The 20,130-nt window shown below is 37.0% G+C and overlaps 3 protein-coding genes across 3 annotated transcripts; 2 read left to right on the top strand and 1 right to left on the bottom strand.

The window, feature by feature from the left end:
• Window positions 1-1,302: 1,302 nt before the first annotated feature.
• Window positions 1,303-2,415, top strand: LOC100815646 (polyphenol oxidase, chloroplastic). The gene has a single exon (XM_006574180.3). The coding sequence runs from the start codon at window positions 1,331-1,333 to the stop codon at window positions 2,153-2,155; it is 825 nt and encodes a 274-aa protein (XP_006574243.1). The 5' UTR covers window positions 1,303-1,330; the 3' UTR covers window positions 2,156-2,415.
• A 4,668-nt stretch (window positions 2,416-7,083) lies between these two features.
• On the top strand, window positions 7,084-15,736 carry LOC100815115 (hemK methyltransferase family member 2-like). The gene is made up of 4 exons (NM_001370690.1): window positions 7,084-7,220; window positions 7,497-7,629; window positions 14,355-14,475; window positions 14,582-15,736. Exons 3-4 carry the CDS (start codon window positions 14,473-14,475, stop codon window positions 15,350-15,352), a joined length of 774 nt encoding a protein of 257 aa, NP_001357619.1. The 5' UTR covers window positions 7,084-7,220; window positions 7,497-7,629; window positions 14,355-14,472; the 3' UTR covers window positions 15,353-15,736.
• Window positions 15,737-17,002: 1,266 nt separating this feature from the next.
• Window positions 17,003-19,104, bottom strand: LOC121174771 (protein MAIN-LIKE 1-like). Its single transcript, XM_041014847.1, has 5 exons — window positions 18,754-19,104; window positions 18,248-18,640; window positions 17,981-18,145; window positions 17,262-17,828; window positions 17,003-17,179 (listed from the first exon to the last, which is right to left on the bottom strand). The coding sequence occupies exons 1-5, from the start codon at window positions 19,102-19,104 to the stop codon at window positions 17,003-17,005; spliced, it is 1,653 nt and encodes a 550-aa protein (XP_040870781.1).
• Window positions 19,105-20,130: the final 1,026 nt, after the last annotated feature.

Below are 20,130 nucleotides of genomic sequence, written 5' to 3'. Positions count from 1 at the left end.
GTGTGATGTAACCGCCAAGCTGTCGGTTGTGGCTAATAGAGGCATCGTTCAGCTGGTCGTACATATGCATCAGAACAGCCACTCTTCAGGCGTACCTCCCCGTCATACTGAGGTCACGAAGGGCCTCTAAGTACACAACATGCACATTGGTTGCACTCTTGTTAGCAAATAGAGTGCAACCCAAAATATGAAGAAGATATGCGCGAGCCGTAGCTATCCAATGACCTGCCTAGCATCGGCGCTCGTATATATCATGTACCTATTACAGGCATACGTACGGTCCACGACACTGGGCTGTCTCAGCCCTGGCAGACTCTGTAGAGACCATCAATAAGTCCACCAGCATCTAAACCGTATCGTCCACGTGCAAGGGCTGAAAGGCGTGCAAGTCGCCAACCACGGGCAAATGGAGAAGCGAGGAGACGTCGTCTAGCGTGATCGTGAGCTCTCCCACCGGGAGATGGAAACTAGATGTTTCTCGGTGCCACCGCTCCACAAACGAGGACAAAAGTCCTCGATCGCCAGTGTCTACCGAACACATGATCAGAGGACTTAGTTCTGTCCCAACAACGAGTCCCTCAATGGCAAGGACAGACCTGCCTAAACTATGGACCTTCCTCCCGTGAGAGGATAACTTCAACTCAGGACACTCCTGAATCGAAGTATAAAGGAACGCAAAATTCGTTAAAATCATCATTTAAAGGAAAACTAATTTCAATCATAAATATAATTTACAAGTAACTAAAAATAAATATTATAAATACCTCTCTCGTCCATACGCTGCAAGCAACGTGATCCGCATACTGGGTCAACACGGATGGGTCGCTCGGACCACCCGGAAATCCCTCATGCTCAGCCTCAGCAGCCTCCGCGCCTGTGTCCGCAGGAATGTCTGCCACAATGTCCTTAGAATCAGCTGGTGCCATCGGGTCATCCGGAAATACATCAGCCTCCACATCTGGCACAGGGACCACAGGCTCATCGTGCGCCGCAGTCACAGTGACTCACTGCCTCCGTGTGGATGCAGTAGGCCGTCGACGCTGCGGAGCATCATCGGAATCATCACGATCTCCTCTGCCCACACCTCTACTAGTAACGTGACCTAAGGTACGACCTAATCCTCTGGTCCTAACCATGATCTGCAAATGAGTACCGCAAATTCAATCACTGATTTCATTCACTTAAATTTCATTGGTCTAACGCAAATTTCATTGACTCAAAGTAACGCAAATTTCACGTGGTTGATCTGAACTACAATAAACTTGACCCTAACGATGATAGACCTTCTCATCAACAAGTTTCGTATAATCTAGCCTTCTTGTACAAGCAAATGGTGCTAGCAAGTACCAAAGAATTGTTCATGGGAAGCCCTTTTCGCCTTGGCGATAACCCTACTCCGAGTATGGGGTCTATAGAGGTTGCTCCTCATAACACTGTTCATACATGGGTGGGTGCTGCTGATAAGCCACACCATGAAGACATGGGAGCATTCTACACAGCAGCTAGAGACCTCATTTTCTACGCTCATCACCTGAACTCGGATCGATTGTGGGGGCTATGGAAGACATTGGAAGGAAGAAGAAAGGACTATAGTGATGATCCAAATTGGTTAGATTCTGATTTTTACTTCTATGATGAGAATGCCAATTTTGTTCGTGTTAAGGTAAGAGATTGCCTTGATACTAAAAAATTAGGGTATGTTTACGAAGATGTTGATCTTCCATGGCTGCGAACGCCACCCACATCGCCGAAAAGCAAGCTATTGAGAAAAGCGAAGAAGAGTCCACTTTTGAGTTCAAAGCCAAGCAAATTTCCTTTGGTTTTGGATTCCATAACGAGTACCGTTGTTAAGAGGCCGAAGAAATTGAGAAGCAAGGAAGATAAAGAACAAGAGGAGGAGGTTTTGGTGATAGAAGGGATTGAGTTTGGAAGTGATAAATATGTAAAGTTTGATATTCATATTAATGATGATGAAGATAATTTGAATGAACCAGATCAGACAGAGTTTGTGGGAACTTTTGTTAATTTGTTCCATGGACAAGGCCATAATATCAACACTAGTTTTAAGGTAGGGATATCGAAAGTGCTCGAGTGTTTAGAAGCTGAAGAAGACAATGTTGTGCTGGTTACTTTGGTGCCTAAGGTTGGAAAATGAGATGTCATCATAGGAGGCATCAAAATTGAGTTTATTCCAAAGTACAAGGACTAGTTTTGTTGTTGTGTGTGCAAATTTAATATTGTTATTACAGGTTTATTGTTTTATGCTTTTAAAAAGTACACTTTCTTTTTTGGTTTAGCATCTCGAGCTCGTATTCTCAGTGGCTGGATTTTGTACAACCAACTGAAATATGAGATGCCGAATTTCTTGGCTAGCTACATTCTCATCATTCTTCTATCTACTTCCATTTCTTGCCATAATAATTTTTTCAGGAATATTTTTATAACAATTTTCCAACTATTGTAAATTTTGAAGTGTAATCTTAGTGCATAGCTGCAATGCTCATTAATATCCAGCCTTTGTTCTTCATTTTCATTTAGCTATTTGATCAAGAGTGAGCTTGGTTTTTTATTTGTCACCTTCAAATAGCATAGGGATTTATTTTTTCATTTTTCCTTTTACTTTGTTCCCCATGATTTTCCATTGAAAGCTATTAGGTTTTATATGTATATGTATAAGACAAACTAAATTCATCTTGGTTTATATGCCAAACTTTTCCCTGAGCATACTATTCCTGCAAATTCTTCTGCTCATCAATATCATTAGCTCTACCTTAAGCTATTTGCCTTATAATAATGGGTTTTGAAAATGATCATTTATCATAACTCTTGTATAGAATTCTTCTTATCTACTTTCCCTCCTCATAAGTTTCCCAATCTTTTCTATATTTCTCCTTTATTGTAGTTCACTCATCTCTGCTCTGTATGATCTAATTAATATTTGTACTATCTATGTATCTAAACAAGGAATGCATTTCACATGGATAGGGATTTGTAACAGCTTTTGGGTACCCATGGTACCATGATAATATATATTTTGTTTGCTGTTTTTTTATATAAAAAATATCTATTTATCCACATTTCACTAAAAATGTTTTATGCAAACATGATTGTCCTAATCATGTTACTTTTGAACTTAATTTGCTGAGGTTGTCTGGGCGTTTAAATCAATTTTTTGATACCACATTCAGTTCCAAGTGACAATTACATAAAAGGCAATTACATATTCGCATTAAATCAAATTCAAACAGTTGATATTCTCCAAAATGACACTATTTATCAAATATTTAGCATACATTCAGAGGTAATCCTAATAACCAAAATTCTTAATTTAAAAAAAAACTCACAATGTATCAAATATTTGGCAATTTTTAAAATGAAGTTGTGAGTGTTACAGATCAAGTGATCAGTAAGCATGTTACGGATCAAGTTGATCCGGAACATGCTTACGGATCACTTGATCCGTAAACTATGTTTCAGTACTTTACGGATCAGGTGATCCGTAAAACACACAGCAACTTTCAGATCGTGTTCTACGCCATCGTCGACAACAATGGTGGAAAAAGGACAGGGTCACGGTGCTTACCTAGACGGTGGACGACAACGTTGCTCTTCGTGGAAGCCTCCTCAATGCACCACGACAACCTCCTAATCAGGGCAACAATGGCGGCAACCTCCTCAACGAAGAAGAAGAAGAAATCCTCTGAGGTGAAAAGAATGAAGAAGAACTAGTAGAAAGAAGAAGTTGCTAATTGATGACGACGTGAAGAAGAAGAAGCGCAAAGAATGAAGAAGAAGCAGAAACGTATGAGGAAGAAGAAGCAGGAAGAAGAAGAAGAAGCGAAAACGCGGGGGGGGGAGAGAGTCGAGGGTTATTTTTTAAAAAAATTACTGAGGGGCATTATGGCCTTTTCACAACCAGTGCTGGGTGCACCAGCAAAACTGCTGGGTGGATTAGTGGTATTGGATTTTAAAGTATGGGTATTCATTGAGATGGACTTGTCGGACTACAGGCAAGCAATAGGAGGGGGGTTGCTAGGTGCACCCAGCATTATTGTTGGTGCACCCAACATTTTAAGTAAATGGGCAAAAATGCCTTTCACATAAAATTTAAAAGCTATGTACACTCATTTGCATTGTTCATGCCTTCCGTACGAGCTTCTTCCCTGTGCCTTTTCCTTTTCTTTGTTGTGCTGTTCAAGCTTCTTCTTCTCCTTCCGGCGCCGTTTGCTTTCCTTGGAGGTTCGTTTGCCGCGCATTGGGTGGTTCGTCGTCGGCATTGAGGACTTGCAACTCCATTTTGCTCTTCCACCGTCAAGGTAAGCTTCACATCTCCGTTAATGGCTGCATTTTTGTATTTCAATTTTTGCGTTCGTACGGATCAAGTTGATTCGTAAGAATCATACGAATGAAGTTGATCCGTATGAGGCATACAGATCAACATCAACTTCACCATCCAATCTTGCTCTCCAACCACTGGTTTCCCACGAAACTTGAAGGGACACTGACATTTCCTACTCTCAATATCTCTTCTAACAAAATCTTTCTTCCTAAACCTGATCACTCTTTTCACAAACAACACAAATGAAGTCCTTCCTCTAATACCAGTGTTTGTGTTAGATATTATAATCACCTTCACCGCCACGAATCCGTTTTCATGAGCAACTGATCGAGCCCACTACAAAGCATCATCTCGGGTAGCAAACACCTACAACGCAACCCAGACAAATTTAGTCTTCAAAAGGGACATTCATTTTATTAATTTAATGACAATAATGAACATTATTACCTGAGAAGTATTGAACACATCTGAACAATCAACATGTTCATTTACACCATTTTCATCATCCATATCAATTTCTTCAGACATTATACTGTCATACATTCATTGATCTTCGTCCATCTTAACAACAAATAAAAAAAATTCACATGACAAACATACAACACCTAACTACACTATACATATAATATCATACAAAATTCTACATAATCTTTTACTGCAAACCATTTTATAAACACTACAACTAATAATCATATATATTAAAAACCAAAACCCTATATCAATCTACATACATATTATTTCAAATACACATATAAACAAATAATTTCATTTTACAAATTTACATACAAACATATTAATAATTAAAAAAATTAATTTTTTTAATTTGTATAAAAAAATTTCTTTTTAATTTTTTTTTTAAAATAAATTAAATTTTAAACAATTTTTAAAAAATTCAAAATTCGTATAAACTATACGGATCTAGTTGATCCATATGATTTATACGGATTTAATCCGTATAATCCATACGGATCAAGTTGATTTGTATGGTTTATACGGATCAAGTTGATCCGTTTGTTGAAATTACACATACGGATCAACTCACTCACCCAGCAACAGCGTGTACCTAGTGTACCTTCGACGACGAACCAACCACCGCAACAATCACCACCGACCCGTAACACTTTCACCTCGACCGAAGTGACACCTCTTTCAACAATGAAAAACCAACACGAAAGGGAGAAAGCAAAGAACAAAGCATGGAAGTGTAAATGAAAAAAGCTTCGAAATCAACTTAAAAAGGCTATCATGTGTGTGCAAACTTGTCTTAAGGAACTTGCTAGTATCCCCTGTATTGATTGAACACACCTCCCAACCTTTGCAAATTGAGGGATTCCCTGGCAAACTAAACCAAGAAAAAAACAAACTTTTGAAAAAATTAACTTCAACTTATATTTAAATAAATAAATAAATTATATTTTGATTTTATAACCAATAATTAAAATTATGATATAAATTTATTTTTAACTATAAAGATATTAAAATTTAATTTAAAGATGTAAATAAAAATAAACAAGTGATTCAAAAGATATAGACATACAATAACATTATAAATATGCAAGAAATTACCTTAAAAAGTTCTACTATCTGTTATAGATTTTATTTTTAAGTTTTATTTAATTTATTTAAAAGTTTAGTTTGATCTATTAATCTATTTTATATTAAAATTTTTATATAATTCTAATTTTTCTTTAAAACTTAATTTAAAGATGAAAATAAAAATAAACAAGTGATTCAAAAGATATACACATACAATAACATTATAAATATGCAAGAAATTACCTCTAAAAGTTCTACTATCTGTTATAGATTTTATTTTTAAGTTTTATTTAATCTATTTAAAAGTTTAGTTTGGTCTATTAATTTATTTATAGATTTATTTTATATTAAAATTTTTATATAAGTCCAATTTTTCTTTATATTAGACAATAGGCTCATTAATCATTAAAATATATATAAATAAATAATAAAATAATGTAGTAGAAATATCATTTTAAAATTATTTTTTAACCATACTTTCTTTTAAATCAACTTTATTTCATTTTAAACTATAAATAAAATTAAAATAAATAACTAAATAATACAAATTATCTTCAGCTTAAACAACAATTTAAACATAAGTATAAATAATTAAAAAGCAAAAAAATTAAAAAATACAAAAAATTAAAAAATAAAAACCATGTTATAAAATTGACATTCCTCCTAAATAGATTTCATAACATAGTTTAGAAAGAAAAAGAAAACACACATTATGCAATCGATTTCATAACGGGTGTTAGTAAAAAAATAATCTTAATTTAAAAATCGATTTCTTTATCTCAGTAATTTATATCATTAATATAAATAAATTTTTGCCTGTATTATTTGTGTAAATATTTTTTTTATTATTTACGTCAAAAGTCAATTAATTTAACCTACATTTTATAATTTTTTTAGATTTATTATTAATTACTCTAGGTTCATGAATATTTTTGAATTTTTATAAAAAGTATCTTTTTTGGTGAACAATAAAAAAGTATCTAAACCAGTAATTTTAATTAGATTCCTAGATTAAAAAAAACCTATGAGTTTATTTTTCTGTGGCTTAAAAATAATAATTTTAAAAATTCTAGATACCCAGTTAAAACAAATTATATGATAATTTTAAAAATAAATTTTAATGAGCCCTCAAATAAAAAGAGGATGCAACAAGGGGGGGGGGGGGGGGGGGGGGGGGGGGGGGTGGCCGAACAACTCACACATACAATATATATACAATGCAACATGTGAAATAACCAGAGTAGCCATCCGCGCCGTTATGCGAAAACCCCAAACTTCCTTTAATGAGCCCTCAAATAAAAACCACAATTCATCCTCTTCTCTATCGATAACTGTAATGGTTACGGTAAGCCCCATCTTCTCTCGTTTCTTCGATTTTTTGCATCATCTTCATGTAAATTTCATATGGGCAGAGACATATGGTGCAACTTTTGTTTATTTTCTAATTAGTTAGTTCCATTTGAAAAAGAAAATTTTCAAGTGGGTTGGTTCTATACTAGTAAATTCTTTAGCTTAGATTGTTATTTCAAAGCTTACATTCTTGAGCTGATTGGGTTAATGATATTATGGTAGTGTTATGTTTATTTTATGACCGACCTGATTTCAATTTTTTTAATTGCAGATGATTGATTGAGTAGTAGTGAAAAAAATTTGGAAAATTTCTTTTGGGATTAAGGTCTTGAGATTTTAGAAGACACGCTTCATCGTGTTGGCTTGCTTGAAATTAGTCCAAGATTTGAGGTTCAAAAAGAGTGGTTAGTTATTTTAATTTGTTGCTGCACGTTAAATTGTAGTTCATTGGTTCTGTGTAACTTGTATCTTGCTGTGACCTTGAGTGATGGACTCTGTTGTGCATTTACTGTTTTAAGTAAAATCACTTAAGTATGAACTACTGTGCTTTGTTCTTGTTTTCATTTCTAGGTTGGTTTAAAACCAAAGGTGTATCTTGGTCTGATTAGTAGCATATTGATTTTATAATCAAGTATATAAATTCTTTTAGTGGTAATTTTCAATATCTTGCTTTATTTATTTCTGTTGATAAAGAACAGCAGATTAAAAGAAGAGTGCTATGTTTTGCAGGCTGAGGGTAATTCTGATGATTTTTTTTCTTGATTGTTGCCCTCTTGTTTTAAATATGTATACCTATTATAATGCTTATTTAAGGTAAGCTTGTTTTTAAAGTGGGCAAGAATGCATTCCTGATCTTAAGCAAGTAAAATTCGAGTGACAATGTGGTTTAGATTAGAAAATAGTATATTATCCAGTCCAGTGCGCATTCCTAATCTCTGCAATCGTGGTCATTTGTCAATAATTATTTTGGCCTCACTGCTAGCAAGTGTCAGTACAATTGCAATACCCCTTCAATTTTTTATCATACCTACCTTGGTTCTTAAATTCATAAAATGTGCACAATTGCCAATTTGATTGAAACATCTGTACTAGTGCATGTGAAAGGATAATGCCTATCAAATGTGAGTTTGATGCTAAAGTGAATAAGATGGGGATCTTAACCAGAGGAGACAATCACATTGTGGCAAACTTTTCTAAAAATAGTGGCTTGGATAAGAAAGTATTACTCATATAAAGTGCACAACCTTAATCCCTGCAATCGTGGTCATTTGTCATTAATTATTTTGGCCTCACTGTTAGTAATGTCCAGTACAATTGCAGTAAGCCAACTTTTCATTTAATGCAGCCAGCTATTATTAAAATTGTTCAGGAATTGGCTAATTTGAGATATTGATGTAGACTCTATAGTCTACATTAGGCTAGGACCCAACTGGCCAAAAATTGTATCTAGAGAGCATTTAGGCCAATCTTGAGAGAATAACGGCTTCTTTTTTATATATGTTTGTGGCACTGAATTTTACTTGGGCCAATCTTGATAGAATAATGCCATTCAGGAATTTCATTTAAAATTATGCTGTCTTATTTTATATATGTGGCACTGAATTTTACTGTCCTATTTTTTTAAATGATTATTATTCTCAACTGATATACTCCTTCAACTTATAGTGTCTACCATTTTTTAGTATATGAATTCTGTTGTGGCTGTTGTGGTGTCTTACAAGTGTATGATGTATCTCCTTCAACTTAAAATTGTCACTATAACTTGTTAGTGTACACTGCTATTTAGAGTCATGGATATGCGTAGATTTGAACATTTGTCAAGTATGTGTGATTTTATATACAGTACATATAGAGTCTACCATTACCATTTTAATATATGAATTCTGTTATGGTGTCTTACAAGTTATTTTTTCAAAATAAATGACCCTTAAAACAGTTCGGACCAGTTCAGAGAGTAGTTCGGTTCGAAGCAGTTCAATTCAGTTCTATGTGCCTCTAAAACAGTTCGGTTCAGTTCACCCGAACCGTTTTACAGTTCAGTTCGGGCGAACTGTATTTGTAGTTTGGAACAGTTCACCGCAGTTCAGTTCGAATTGAACAGCCCATGTTCATCAAAGTGAACAAGCAGTGGAACGTACTTTCATAGATCATTGTCAAGCCATGTTTATCCTGTTTGTCAATAAACTCAGATTCAAATACCCTTTAAAAATCCCATCTTTAGGTCTCCTTTGTTGTTTACATACTCGTTCCTTGTCTCCTTATGTGAAAGCCATCAATTGGAACACCTCCCACAGCTTTGTTCGAAAGAACCCCCTCCTTTCTCTCTTGGAAAGGTGCAAGTCATTGGACCAGTTAAAGCAAATCCAGGCTCAGATGGTCTTGACTGGCTTAGTTAACGACGGCTTTGCCATGAGTCGTCTTGTTGCGTTTTGTGCTTTATCAGAATCTCGGGCCCTTGAGTATTGTACCAAAATCTTGTATTGGATTCATGAACCAAATGTGTTTTCTTGGAATGTGACAATTAGGGGATATGTGGAAAGCGAGGACTTGGAAGGAGCTGTTCTGTTGTACAAGAGGATGTTGCGGTGTGATGTTTTGAAGCCGGATAATCATACTTACCCTTTGTTGCTTAAGGCTTGCTCTTGTCCATCTATGAATTGTGTTGGTTTTACAGTATTTGGGCATGTGTTGAGGTTTGGTTTTGAATTTGATATATTTGTGCACAATGCGTCAATCACTATGCTACTTTCGTATGGAGAGTTGGAGGCAGCATATGATGTGTTCAATAAAGGTTGTGTGAGAGACTTGGTAACATGGAATGCAATGATTACTGGGTGTGTTAGAAGAGGACTGGCTAATGAGGCTAAAAAGCTCTACCGGGAAATGGAGGCAGAGAAAGTGAAACCAAATGAGATTACAATGATTGGGATTGTCTCTGCTTGTTCTCAATTGCAGGATTTGAATCTTGGCAGAGAGTTTCATCATTATGTCAAAGAACATGGTCTTGAGTTAACAATCCCACTCAATAATTCACTTATGGACATGTATGTGAAGTGTGGAGACCTGTTGGCTGCACAGGTTCTATTTGATAACACGGCACATAAGACCCTTGTTTCATGGACTACAATGGTTTTGGGATATGCCAGATTCGGTTTTCTGGGTGTTGCTCGGGAGCTTTTGTATAAAATTCCAGAGAAGAGTGTTGTGCCTTGGAATGCTATCATTAGTGGCTGTGTCCAAGCTAAGAATAGTAAAGACGCATTGGCTCTATTCAATGAAATGCAGATTAGGAAAATAGACCCTGATAAAGTGACCATGGTTAACTGCCTATCTGCATGCTCACAACTAGGAGCTCTTGATGTAGGAATATGGATTCACCATTATATTGAAAGACACAATATTTCTCTAGATGTTGCCTTGGGAACTGCACTAGTTGACATGTATGCCAAGTGTGGAAATATTGCAAGGGCTCTCCAGGTTTTTCAAGAGATTCCTCAAAGAAATTGTTTGACCTGGACAGCCATCATTTGTGGTTTAGCACTTCATGGGAATGCTCGTGATGCTATATCCTATTTCTCAAAAATGATTCATAGTGGCATAAAACCTGATGAGATCACGTTTCTTGGTGTCTTATCAGCTTGTTGCCATGGAGGTTTGGTTCAAGAAGGCCGCAAATATTTTTCCGAAATGAGCTCTAAATACAATATAGCCCCTCAGCTTAAACACTACTCTGGCATGGTGGATCTTTTAGGAAGGGCTGGTCATTTGGAGGAAGCTGAAGAGCTTATTAGAAATATGCCAATAGAGGCAGATGCTGCTGTGTGGGGTGCTTTATTCTTTGCTTGTCGTGTTCACGGCAATGTTCTAATAGGAGAGAGGGTAGCTTTGAAGCTTCTTGAGATGGATCCTCAAGATAGTGGTATTTATGTTTTGCTTGCCAGCCTGTACAGTGAGGCAAAAATGTGGAAGGAGGCAAGAAATGCAAGGAAAATAATGAAGGAAAGAGGAGTAGAGAAGACTCCTGGTTGCAGTTCAATTGAGATCAATGGCATTGTGCATGAGTTTGTGGCAAGGGATGTGTTACATCCACAGTCTGAATGGATTTATGAATGCCTGGTTTCATTAACAAAACAACTAGAGCTTATTGTATTTACACATGATATTCCTGCTGATGGAGATAATCTTTTTTCCTAAACTTGTCAGCCATTTTGCTATATTTGTGCTCATCTAGTTACACTCTTCCCTGGACAGCCTGCACTTATTTTTATGTTCTATCGGGGTACGTCAATAACATGAAGGCATGTCTCTCCCGTCCTGCATCCTTTCACTGATTTCAACTTCTTGTGCCCCTTCATATAACTTTGTAAGTTCTTCATTTCAAAAGAATGCAAAGTATTTGGTTAGAATTTTTGGCTCTACTTCAGTGTCTTAATTGGAAAACTTGAAGACATATCATCCACATAAACAAATATTCTCTTTGTTAGTCAACCACATGCTCTTTGTATCCTCTTTGCCTGTATGGAGTTTATTATGCTTCATACTGCGGGCATCATGTTAAAAACACCACCCATTCTGCTAAATTGTGTCAAATTTGTTATATGTTGCTAGGATGAGAGGAACTGGACCGTGTTTATGAATGCATTGGGTTCACTCTCTCCCAAAGTTGGAAGTTGCATGGGTTCTCTTTTTCCTTTTCTTTCATTAAGCATTATACTTAGTTGCAGAAATATCATAAAATACACATGTGAATTGTGCAAGCTTCAATGGTTTAGTTGTGGAGATTAAACAGTATGCAGAATATGCTTTTAATACGTTGGATTATCATTTTTTTGTACTTGTTTTTGCCCCTAGTTATTGCTCTTGCTTAAACTTCCCTCCTTATGATGGTCAATTCTCCTACTCATGGTTTGGTTCGCCTCGGTCAGCTTGCTGTAATCTTTTATAAATTACAAAGCTTTAACATGATCAATGCCAATATGATTTCTTTGATAAGATTGTTCAAGACTAATTTATATGATTCTCCATGACAATAAATCTTATATAGTTGTATTAGAGTTCTAACAGAATCATAAAGATGAGATATTTGAGAGAAAGAGAATTTAACAGAGAGAAATGAAAATGATATTAAGCCACTCAACAGTGTAGTACAGTCTGGTATTTATAGACCAGAAAAGTCAGTTATAACAATTAACTAACTCACTTTAGCTGAGAATGCAGTTGAATACTGCAACTCTCTGTATATTACTCTAATAAATTGTAACCACCTAAGAATGTTTACTGAGCAATGACCTGAATAGGAGTGTCTACCTTCTATTGTACTGAGTACCTCTGGTACCTCTTATATTCATATAAAAACTTCGTACCCCATTGCCCAGAGGCTCTTCGCTATGCGAAGGTATGGGGGAGGGATATTGTACGCAGCCTTACCTTTGCATATGCAAAAAGGCTGTTTCCGGATTCGAACCCATGACCAACAAGTCACCAAGGCACAACTTTACCGCTGCACCAGGGCTCGCCCTCCACCTCTTATATTCATATAAATATATATATATATATATATATATCTACTTTTGCTGATAAAAAAAAAGGAGTGTCTACCTTTATAGTGATAAAGAAGCAGGAGCTTTCCCGTCATATGTTTTTGATCTGTTACAGAACCTGAACTAACTATGGTAATCATTAGTTAGAACAAAATGCCTACATGATGTCATGTACATTTTGGAGAATACTTGCATAGGTTTTAATGTTGGGCTTCTATGCTAAATTACATTATTGCTTGGTTCTATACTCTATGGGAAGAAGAGAGCAAGTTGAAGAAATTCTAAATTCTTATGTATAAAACTCTTGGTTCTCATATATTGCTTATGTGGATTTTGATCACAATTTCATTTGAAAGCGCATGGTTATATCTAATCAATATATAGCATCAACAAAGAAAAGAGAATATTTGTTTAAAACATTTGTCAAAATCCAATTACTGACACTTGTTTTCTGCCTGTTGGTTTCATATGTAGAGGAATGCCAGCGTGCCCAAGTCAAGAAGTTTGGCATCGTGCCAAAGTGAATTTTATTCATTAGATTTCTTAGCTTTTCAACGGAGGGACAGATTTTTTGCTCTTTCTTTTTCTTGTTTTTCTTTGTCTTTCCCAAATATGTCCTTTACCCCTCCCTCTCACTCACCGTCCCTCTCGCAGACTGTACTTTAACTTCGGTTGTTGGATATTGAAGCCACCATTGCCGGCGACATCTCCACTACTTCCAAACATGAAAACAGAAAACCCCACCATCTCCAAAGAACAACTAATTTGGGAAACAAAGTTACAAAATCAAGAAATTAAGAAAAAAAAATCAGATTGCAAAATTATTTTAGATCGAAATATAAACTCCATTGTCAATCTAGATCTCGATTATGATATGGATCTAGAGGTCAGATTCAGTACAAATACAACTATAAAAACTAAAAAGAAAGGGGTTGAATTCTTTTTTTTCCTGATTTGTTTTGCCGTTTCCTGATCTAAAAAAGAGAGTGATTGCGGTGGCATTGCCGCCGTTGGCTTGGAAGGAAGAGTCATTACCATCGTCGTTGCCACTGCGGTGATTGCAAATGTGTTGCTGCCGTTGGCTTGGAAGGGAGAGTCCTTGCGGTGGTTTCGCTGTTGCTGTTGTTGTCGCCCAAGTTGGCTTCTTTAGATGTCACTGCTGTGGTGGTTTTGATAGTGTTGCCGTTGTTGGATCTTGGGGGCAACGGCGAGGTGTTTTGCTGCTGGTGTGTGGGGGTGTGGTCGCAGCTGGGGGAGATGGGGACAGAGTCACCGAGGGACAAAGTGGAGAAAAGGAGGAAAAAAAGAAAAAAATGAAAATATCTTGGCCTTTGATTTAAAAAATAGTTTATCCAATGGTTATTATTGCTTTGGCAAGGTGCCAAACTAGTTTTACTTTGGCATGCTAGCATTCGTCTCATATGTATTGCTTCCAGACATGATTCTTATGTATTTACTCATTTTCTCTTTCCTGTATTCAGTGTATTGTTTATATTTTTAGTTTATGTTTTTTTCCTGCTGGCTACATGTTACGTTTCTTTTTTCAAAAAAATATGAGCAACTAAATTATTCTGCTGTCTTGGGCTCAGGAGGAGGTGTTGGAAGGAAGCTGATATTGTGAATTTTGTCGAGTCTTGACATTGACCAGAGCAATTTAGAGCTGGAGTCAATAAAGGTCATCAATATATCACTGCCAAAGTGAACAATATGGTATGGTGGGCAAAATCCTTGGTTGCTGCAACTTCCCCTGTCCCCTTGTACTTGTGAATTAGATTGAACCATTGAGATTTACTGATAGCTTCCCTTTCAATGACAGGCTTCGCACAAAGAGCTGCCTAGAACTGCCCAAATTCACCTTGTGAGTTCACACCAGGAAGTTTATGAACCATGTGATGATTCTTTTGCACTGGTTGATGCTCTTCTAGCCGACCGCAATAACCTGTTGGAACATCATCCAACATTGTGCATGGAGATTGGCTGTGGTAGTGGATATGTCATTACTTCCCTTGCTCTTATTCTTGGGCAGGAAGTTTGTGGCATCAACTACATTGCAACTGATATCAACCCACATGCAGTGAGAGTGACCCATGAGACATTGGAAGCACATGGGGTTGGTGCTGAGTTGATAGTAACAGATATTGCATCCGGACTAGAGGACCGGCTAGCAGGGTTGGTTGATGTTATGGTTGTGAACCCTCCTTACGTGCCTACCCCTGAAGATGAAGTGGGTGTTGAAGGTATTACGTCATCTTGGGCTGGTGGGGAGAACGGCCGGAGTGTAATCAATAAAATTTTGCCTGTTGCAGACCGTCTTTTGTCAGAAAAGGGATGGCTATACATGGTCACCCTCACAGAAAACAATCCTTCTGAGATATGCCATCAAATGAGAAAGAAAGGATATGCTTCTAAGATTGTTGTCCAAAGATCCACAGAGGAAGAAAGTCTCCATATCATCAAGTTCTGGCGGGATTTCGATACTGAAGCAAATGAAACAGACCAATCTGCTTCTGGGTTCATAGGCTTGCTTACACAAATCCCTCTACTTTCATATTGGAGAGGCACCAATAGCGACAATAATAAGTGTTGAACGAAAAAGTAATTGATTTCCTGATACTGGGATATCTTTCTTATCTTGACCACCTGAATGTTTTGCTTAGCCCTGTCATTCAGAATGCTTATAAATATAACAACCAATTCTTTCCTCATTAGCTGGGAGCTCAGCTATATGGATCAATTGACGCCGTTGAACTTTATGAAAAACTCAATATTCAATAAAAACCACTTATAGAAAGGTCTTTGTTAGTACTTAGTAGTTTCTTCTGATATTTTCTTTTATTTTACCCTGTTTAATTGGACCATCGTCCATTTGATCTACAAAACCCATCCTAGGAAGCTTTCATTCCCATCTTCTCATTAACTATTATCCTTACTTTTTCTTGGATGCATTCATTTCTGGGCTTGGCTTCTGTTATATGTCTACTTGTACACCTTAGATTTTTTTTTCTTTTCATCTTTGCTTTGACGGCACTTCACTCACTGTCATAAAGCACTAGATTTTATAGCTGTCCAATAATATTTTCCTTTGAAATTGATAGGCATTTGGCAATTGTAAATTGAGTTTAATGTCTATGCAATGATAGTATAAAACAGTTTTAAATTATCATTCAATCATAAATTACAGTTTGAATTATTTTAAGATAATTATTTTAATCGTCAATTAACTTATTATATCACTTATTATATAATATAAGTTGTAATTTGATGGTTATATAAAATTTTACAAATGTTATTGTATAATCCTTTTTTCTCATGCAAATTAGGCCTGAATCCTTTCTCCATCTACTATCTTGTTATGAGTGTTGCTAGGTGCACCCAGCATTCTTATAAAATGACAAAATTGTCCTTGCTTAGTTTTCCTCCTATGGATCAAGTTGATCCATAAGAGACTTCTGGATCAACTTGATCCGGAAGTCTCTTACGGATCAACTTGATCCGTAAGAGGAAAAATAATTATAATATACTTTAAAATACAACATATTTATTTCTAATATAATTAAATCTATTTTTTATTTTATTAATTATAATATATTTATAAATATTGATTTATTATAAATAATTAATTTTTTAATATATTTTTTTAGAATAAATTTGTTTAGAAGATGATATTAAAATACTTACCTAGTCCCATTATAATTATTGTTTAAGGTTATTTTATACATATTAATAAAAATCAATAAATACATAAAAGATAATATTATAAAGAATTAATCATATCATTATTAATATTATAAAGAATACAAAAAAAAATAATTAGTATTATATTAAAAATTAAAATACTAACTACTTTATAATACATTTTTTTACATGATCATTAGTATAAGTGGGAAAATTGTAATTATAAGAGAATTTAAAAATATTAGTACGTTATATAAGATCTTAGATAACGAATGATGTCCATTTTTTGGTTAATTATTTTTTTTACACCCTTTTCAACTTCTTTATTTCAATTATATTTAAAGTTATATTTTAAATTATTTTTTATTAGTTGGTAAACTAAGTTAACTAGACCATTTTAATAACACGCGTGTATATAGACACAAATGGAATACATAATTAATGAAAATAAATAAAACTAACATTAGTAATGAAAATAAATAAAACCAACAATACTCATGAAATGAGTTCATGTACAATATCTATATATACAAGGAATATCAATGTAAAATATGTACATAAACTACGCCTGATCAGTGCGCCGCCTGCGTCTATACCTAACGTATACTAGATGGTCCAGTGTCACACTCCTGGCCAATCTGAGGCATTCTTCGATCACTTCATGTGTCGATGAGCCAGGCGTGACCACCCCTAGACTCAGATGGCGCTTCAACCTCTCAGCAATGTCATCACAAACTTCCTGTTACATACAAAATAAACTAATTACACAAATTATTATGCAAATATTGAGGTAAATGACGTAAATTATTAGTATTACTTACCACTGCATGTCTGGGCTCCTCCGCAGATGTCGACGATGCTCCTGGCTCCAACACGCGAGGGATATCCGACTGCGGGGCCTGAGGGACGACTCGGGGCTGCGGGGCGTGACCATGAGGCAGAGGATCTAATGCGTGGCCTGGTGTCATGAAAGGATGGGAGATGCGGAAGAACCAGTCGATGTAGTCACTGGAACACGCCCCTGGCACAACGCACACCTCACCTGCAGGTACGATATGATCCTCGTAGTGCATCCACCTGTCGTGTATATCATCATACGAGACCCATGAATCGACAGGAGGAGCAGGAATGGTCTGCGTGTAACCAAACTGCTGCACGACCCTCTCCGGTCGGTAATAAACAGCAACAGGCCCCCAGCGCAAGAGACCGGAATAACATGATCTGACGTTGAAGTCCCGGACCTCCCGATGCTCCCCATACGAGATCCAACAGACATCCGGAATCCGGAGTCGGTCCAAGCACTCCCTGTACGACGGCGTGCGAATGCTCTTCACAGTCTTCTTCGTCGCAATCCACCTGCACGCACGCGGAGAAGCCTCGTCGTAGTCCTAATCAGCGGTGGACTCCGCGACCGAAGGAAAGTGCTCGTAAATCCAGCACTACATATGTAACATTCAAATTATAAACATTAATAATGAAAGTGTAACAAAATTTAAAGTTGAACATTGTTTAGCCTGAATGAATGAAAAACATTTGTTACCTGCAGCAGTGTGATGTAACCGCCAAGCTGTCGACTGTGGCTCATAGATGCATCGTTCAGCTGGTCGTACATATGAACCAAAGCAGCCACTCTCCAGGCGTACCTCTCTGTCATACTGAGGTCACAAAGGGCCTCCAAGTAGACAACATGGACATTGGTTGCACTCTTGTTAGCAAACAGAGTGCAACCCAATAGGTGAAGAAGATATGCGCGAGCCGCAGCTGTCCAATGACCTGCCTGGCATCGGCGCTGCTATATATCACGTACCCATTGCAGGCGTACGTACAGTCCGTGACACTGGACTGTCTCAGCCCTAGCAGACTCTGGAGAGACCATCAACAAGTCCACCAGCATCTGAACCGCATCGTCCACGTGCAAGGGCTCAAATGCGTGTAAGTCGCCAATAACGGGAAGATGGAGAAGAGAGGAGACGTCGTCCAATGTGATGGTGAGCTCTCCCACCGGGAGATGGAAACTAGACGTCTCCCGGTGCCATCGCTCCACAAACGCGGACAAAAGTCCCCGATCGCCGGTGTCTACCGAACACGCGATCAGAGGACTTAGTCTTGTACCAGCAATAAGTCCCTCAATGGCAGGGACAGACCTGCCTAAACTGTGGACCTTCCTCCCATGAGAGGATAGCTTCAATTCAGGACGCTCCTGAATTGAAGTATAAAGGAACGCAAAATTCGTTAAAATTATCATTTAAAGGAAAACTAATTTCAATCATAAAGTATAATTTACAAGTAACTAAAAATAAATAGTATAAATACCTCTCCCGTCCATACGCTGCAAGCAACGTGAGCCGCATACGCTGTCAACACAGATGGGTCGCTCGGACCACCCGGAAATCCCTGAGGCTGATCCTCAGCCGCCTCTGCACCTGCGTCTGCAGGAATGTCCTCCACAGCAGCTGGTGCCTCCATTGTGTCATCCTGAACATCTGGCGCAGGGATGACTGACTCATCGATGTGATCCGCAGTCACAACGACTCGCTGCCTCCGTGCGGATGCAGTAGGCCATCGACGCTGCCGAGCATCATCGGAATCATCACGATCTCCTCTGCCCACACCTCTGCTAGTAACCTGACCTAAGGCACGACCTAATCCTCTAGTCCTAACCATGATCTGCAAATGAGTGACACAAATTCAATCACCCATTTCATTCACTTGAATTTCATTGGTCTAACGCAAATTTCATTGACTGAAAGTCGCGCAAGCTGCTAGGCTTTCAAGAAAGGCATGTCAAGAAAGGCTACACATGTAAGGCTTTTATCGGGTTAGTTTTTATTCAGTACACTATATGATTGAATGGAAATTGATTATGGATCCTAATATTATTGATATTAGATGAACAAAGCCAAAGAAAGAAGAAATCATTCTTCTTGAAATGGAAGTAACTCCATATTGTTTCTTGATGATCCTTTATTCCCTCTTGATCCTTGGGTTTCTGGCTCATGCTTTGTTCATGATCTTATCCTTAGTGTTTTTTCAGTGAGGTGTGCATGTTTTAATAGGTTTTGTACACTTTTCTGACTCATTGGGGGAATATGCTTCTAATAACAAACAAAATAATTTGAAATCAATATGAGTGACTGGCGAAAAGGATCTCAGTGGTTTGAAATTAACCGAGAGCTAGCTCTTAGGATAGTTGAAGACAATACTTACTATCCTAAGCTCAAAGGCTCTCACTATTTTCAGACAATGTTAACAATTAATACTCCTCATCTTTTGGCAAATAGAAGCCTCACTTATGTGGACTGGTCAAGCTTTATGCTTATTCATTTGGTTCAACCTATAATTTTTGGAGCAACTAGATAAAGAATGACTAATCAACATTCAAAACAGAAGACAACTTCTCATAGATTGTCCCAATAAAAAAGCAAAATCCCTTTCCTCTCAAAGATATACTAGCACTTCATACATTAACATCTACTCCTTCTTCCTCTTGGATTTGAACAACATATTCAAAAGTATGGTCTTTGTTAATTAACTAGTTATATTGAAGATGAAGATTCCTTATCTAAACAAATTGATAAAAGCAAAAAAAGAAAGAAAAACTAGCAAGATCTTTTAGCCTATCATAGAGAAGCTATGTAGAATTGAAAGAAAAGATGACTAAGTATACCAATGTCTGGACCACCTTCAATA

Source organism: Glycine max, chromosome 1 (genome assembly GCF_000004515.6).
Source record: "Glycine max cultivar Williams 82 chromosome 1, Glycine_max_v4.0, whole genome shotgun sequence".
Lineage (NCBI taxonomy): Eukaryota > Viridiplantae > Streptophyta > Magnoliopsida > Fabales > Fabaceae > Glycine > Glycine max.
Note: the sequence above shows the minus strand (reverse complement) of the source record. Positions and strands in the feature narration are given on the sequence as shown.

Excerpts from the sequence above, each read along its gene's own strand:
- LOC121174771 (XM_041014847.1), bottom strand. The coding sequence starts at position 19,104 with ATGGTTAGGACTAGAGGATTAGGTCGTGCCTTAGGTCAGGTTACTAGC. Across the intron at positions 18,641-18,753 it reads GCAGCGTATGGACGGGAGAG|GAGCGTCCTGAATTGAAGCT; the intron begins GTATTTATACTA and ends ACTTCAATTCAG. Across the intron at positions 18,146-18,247 it reads TGTACGTACGCCTGCAATGG|AGTGCAACCAATGTCCATGT; the intron begins GTACGTGATATA and ends TTTGCTAACAAG.
- LOC100815646 (XM_006574180.3), top strand. The coding sequence starts at position 1,331 with ATGGTGCTAGCAAGTACCAAAGAATTGTTCATGGGAAGCCCTTTTCGC.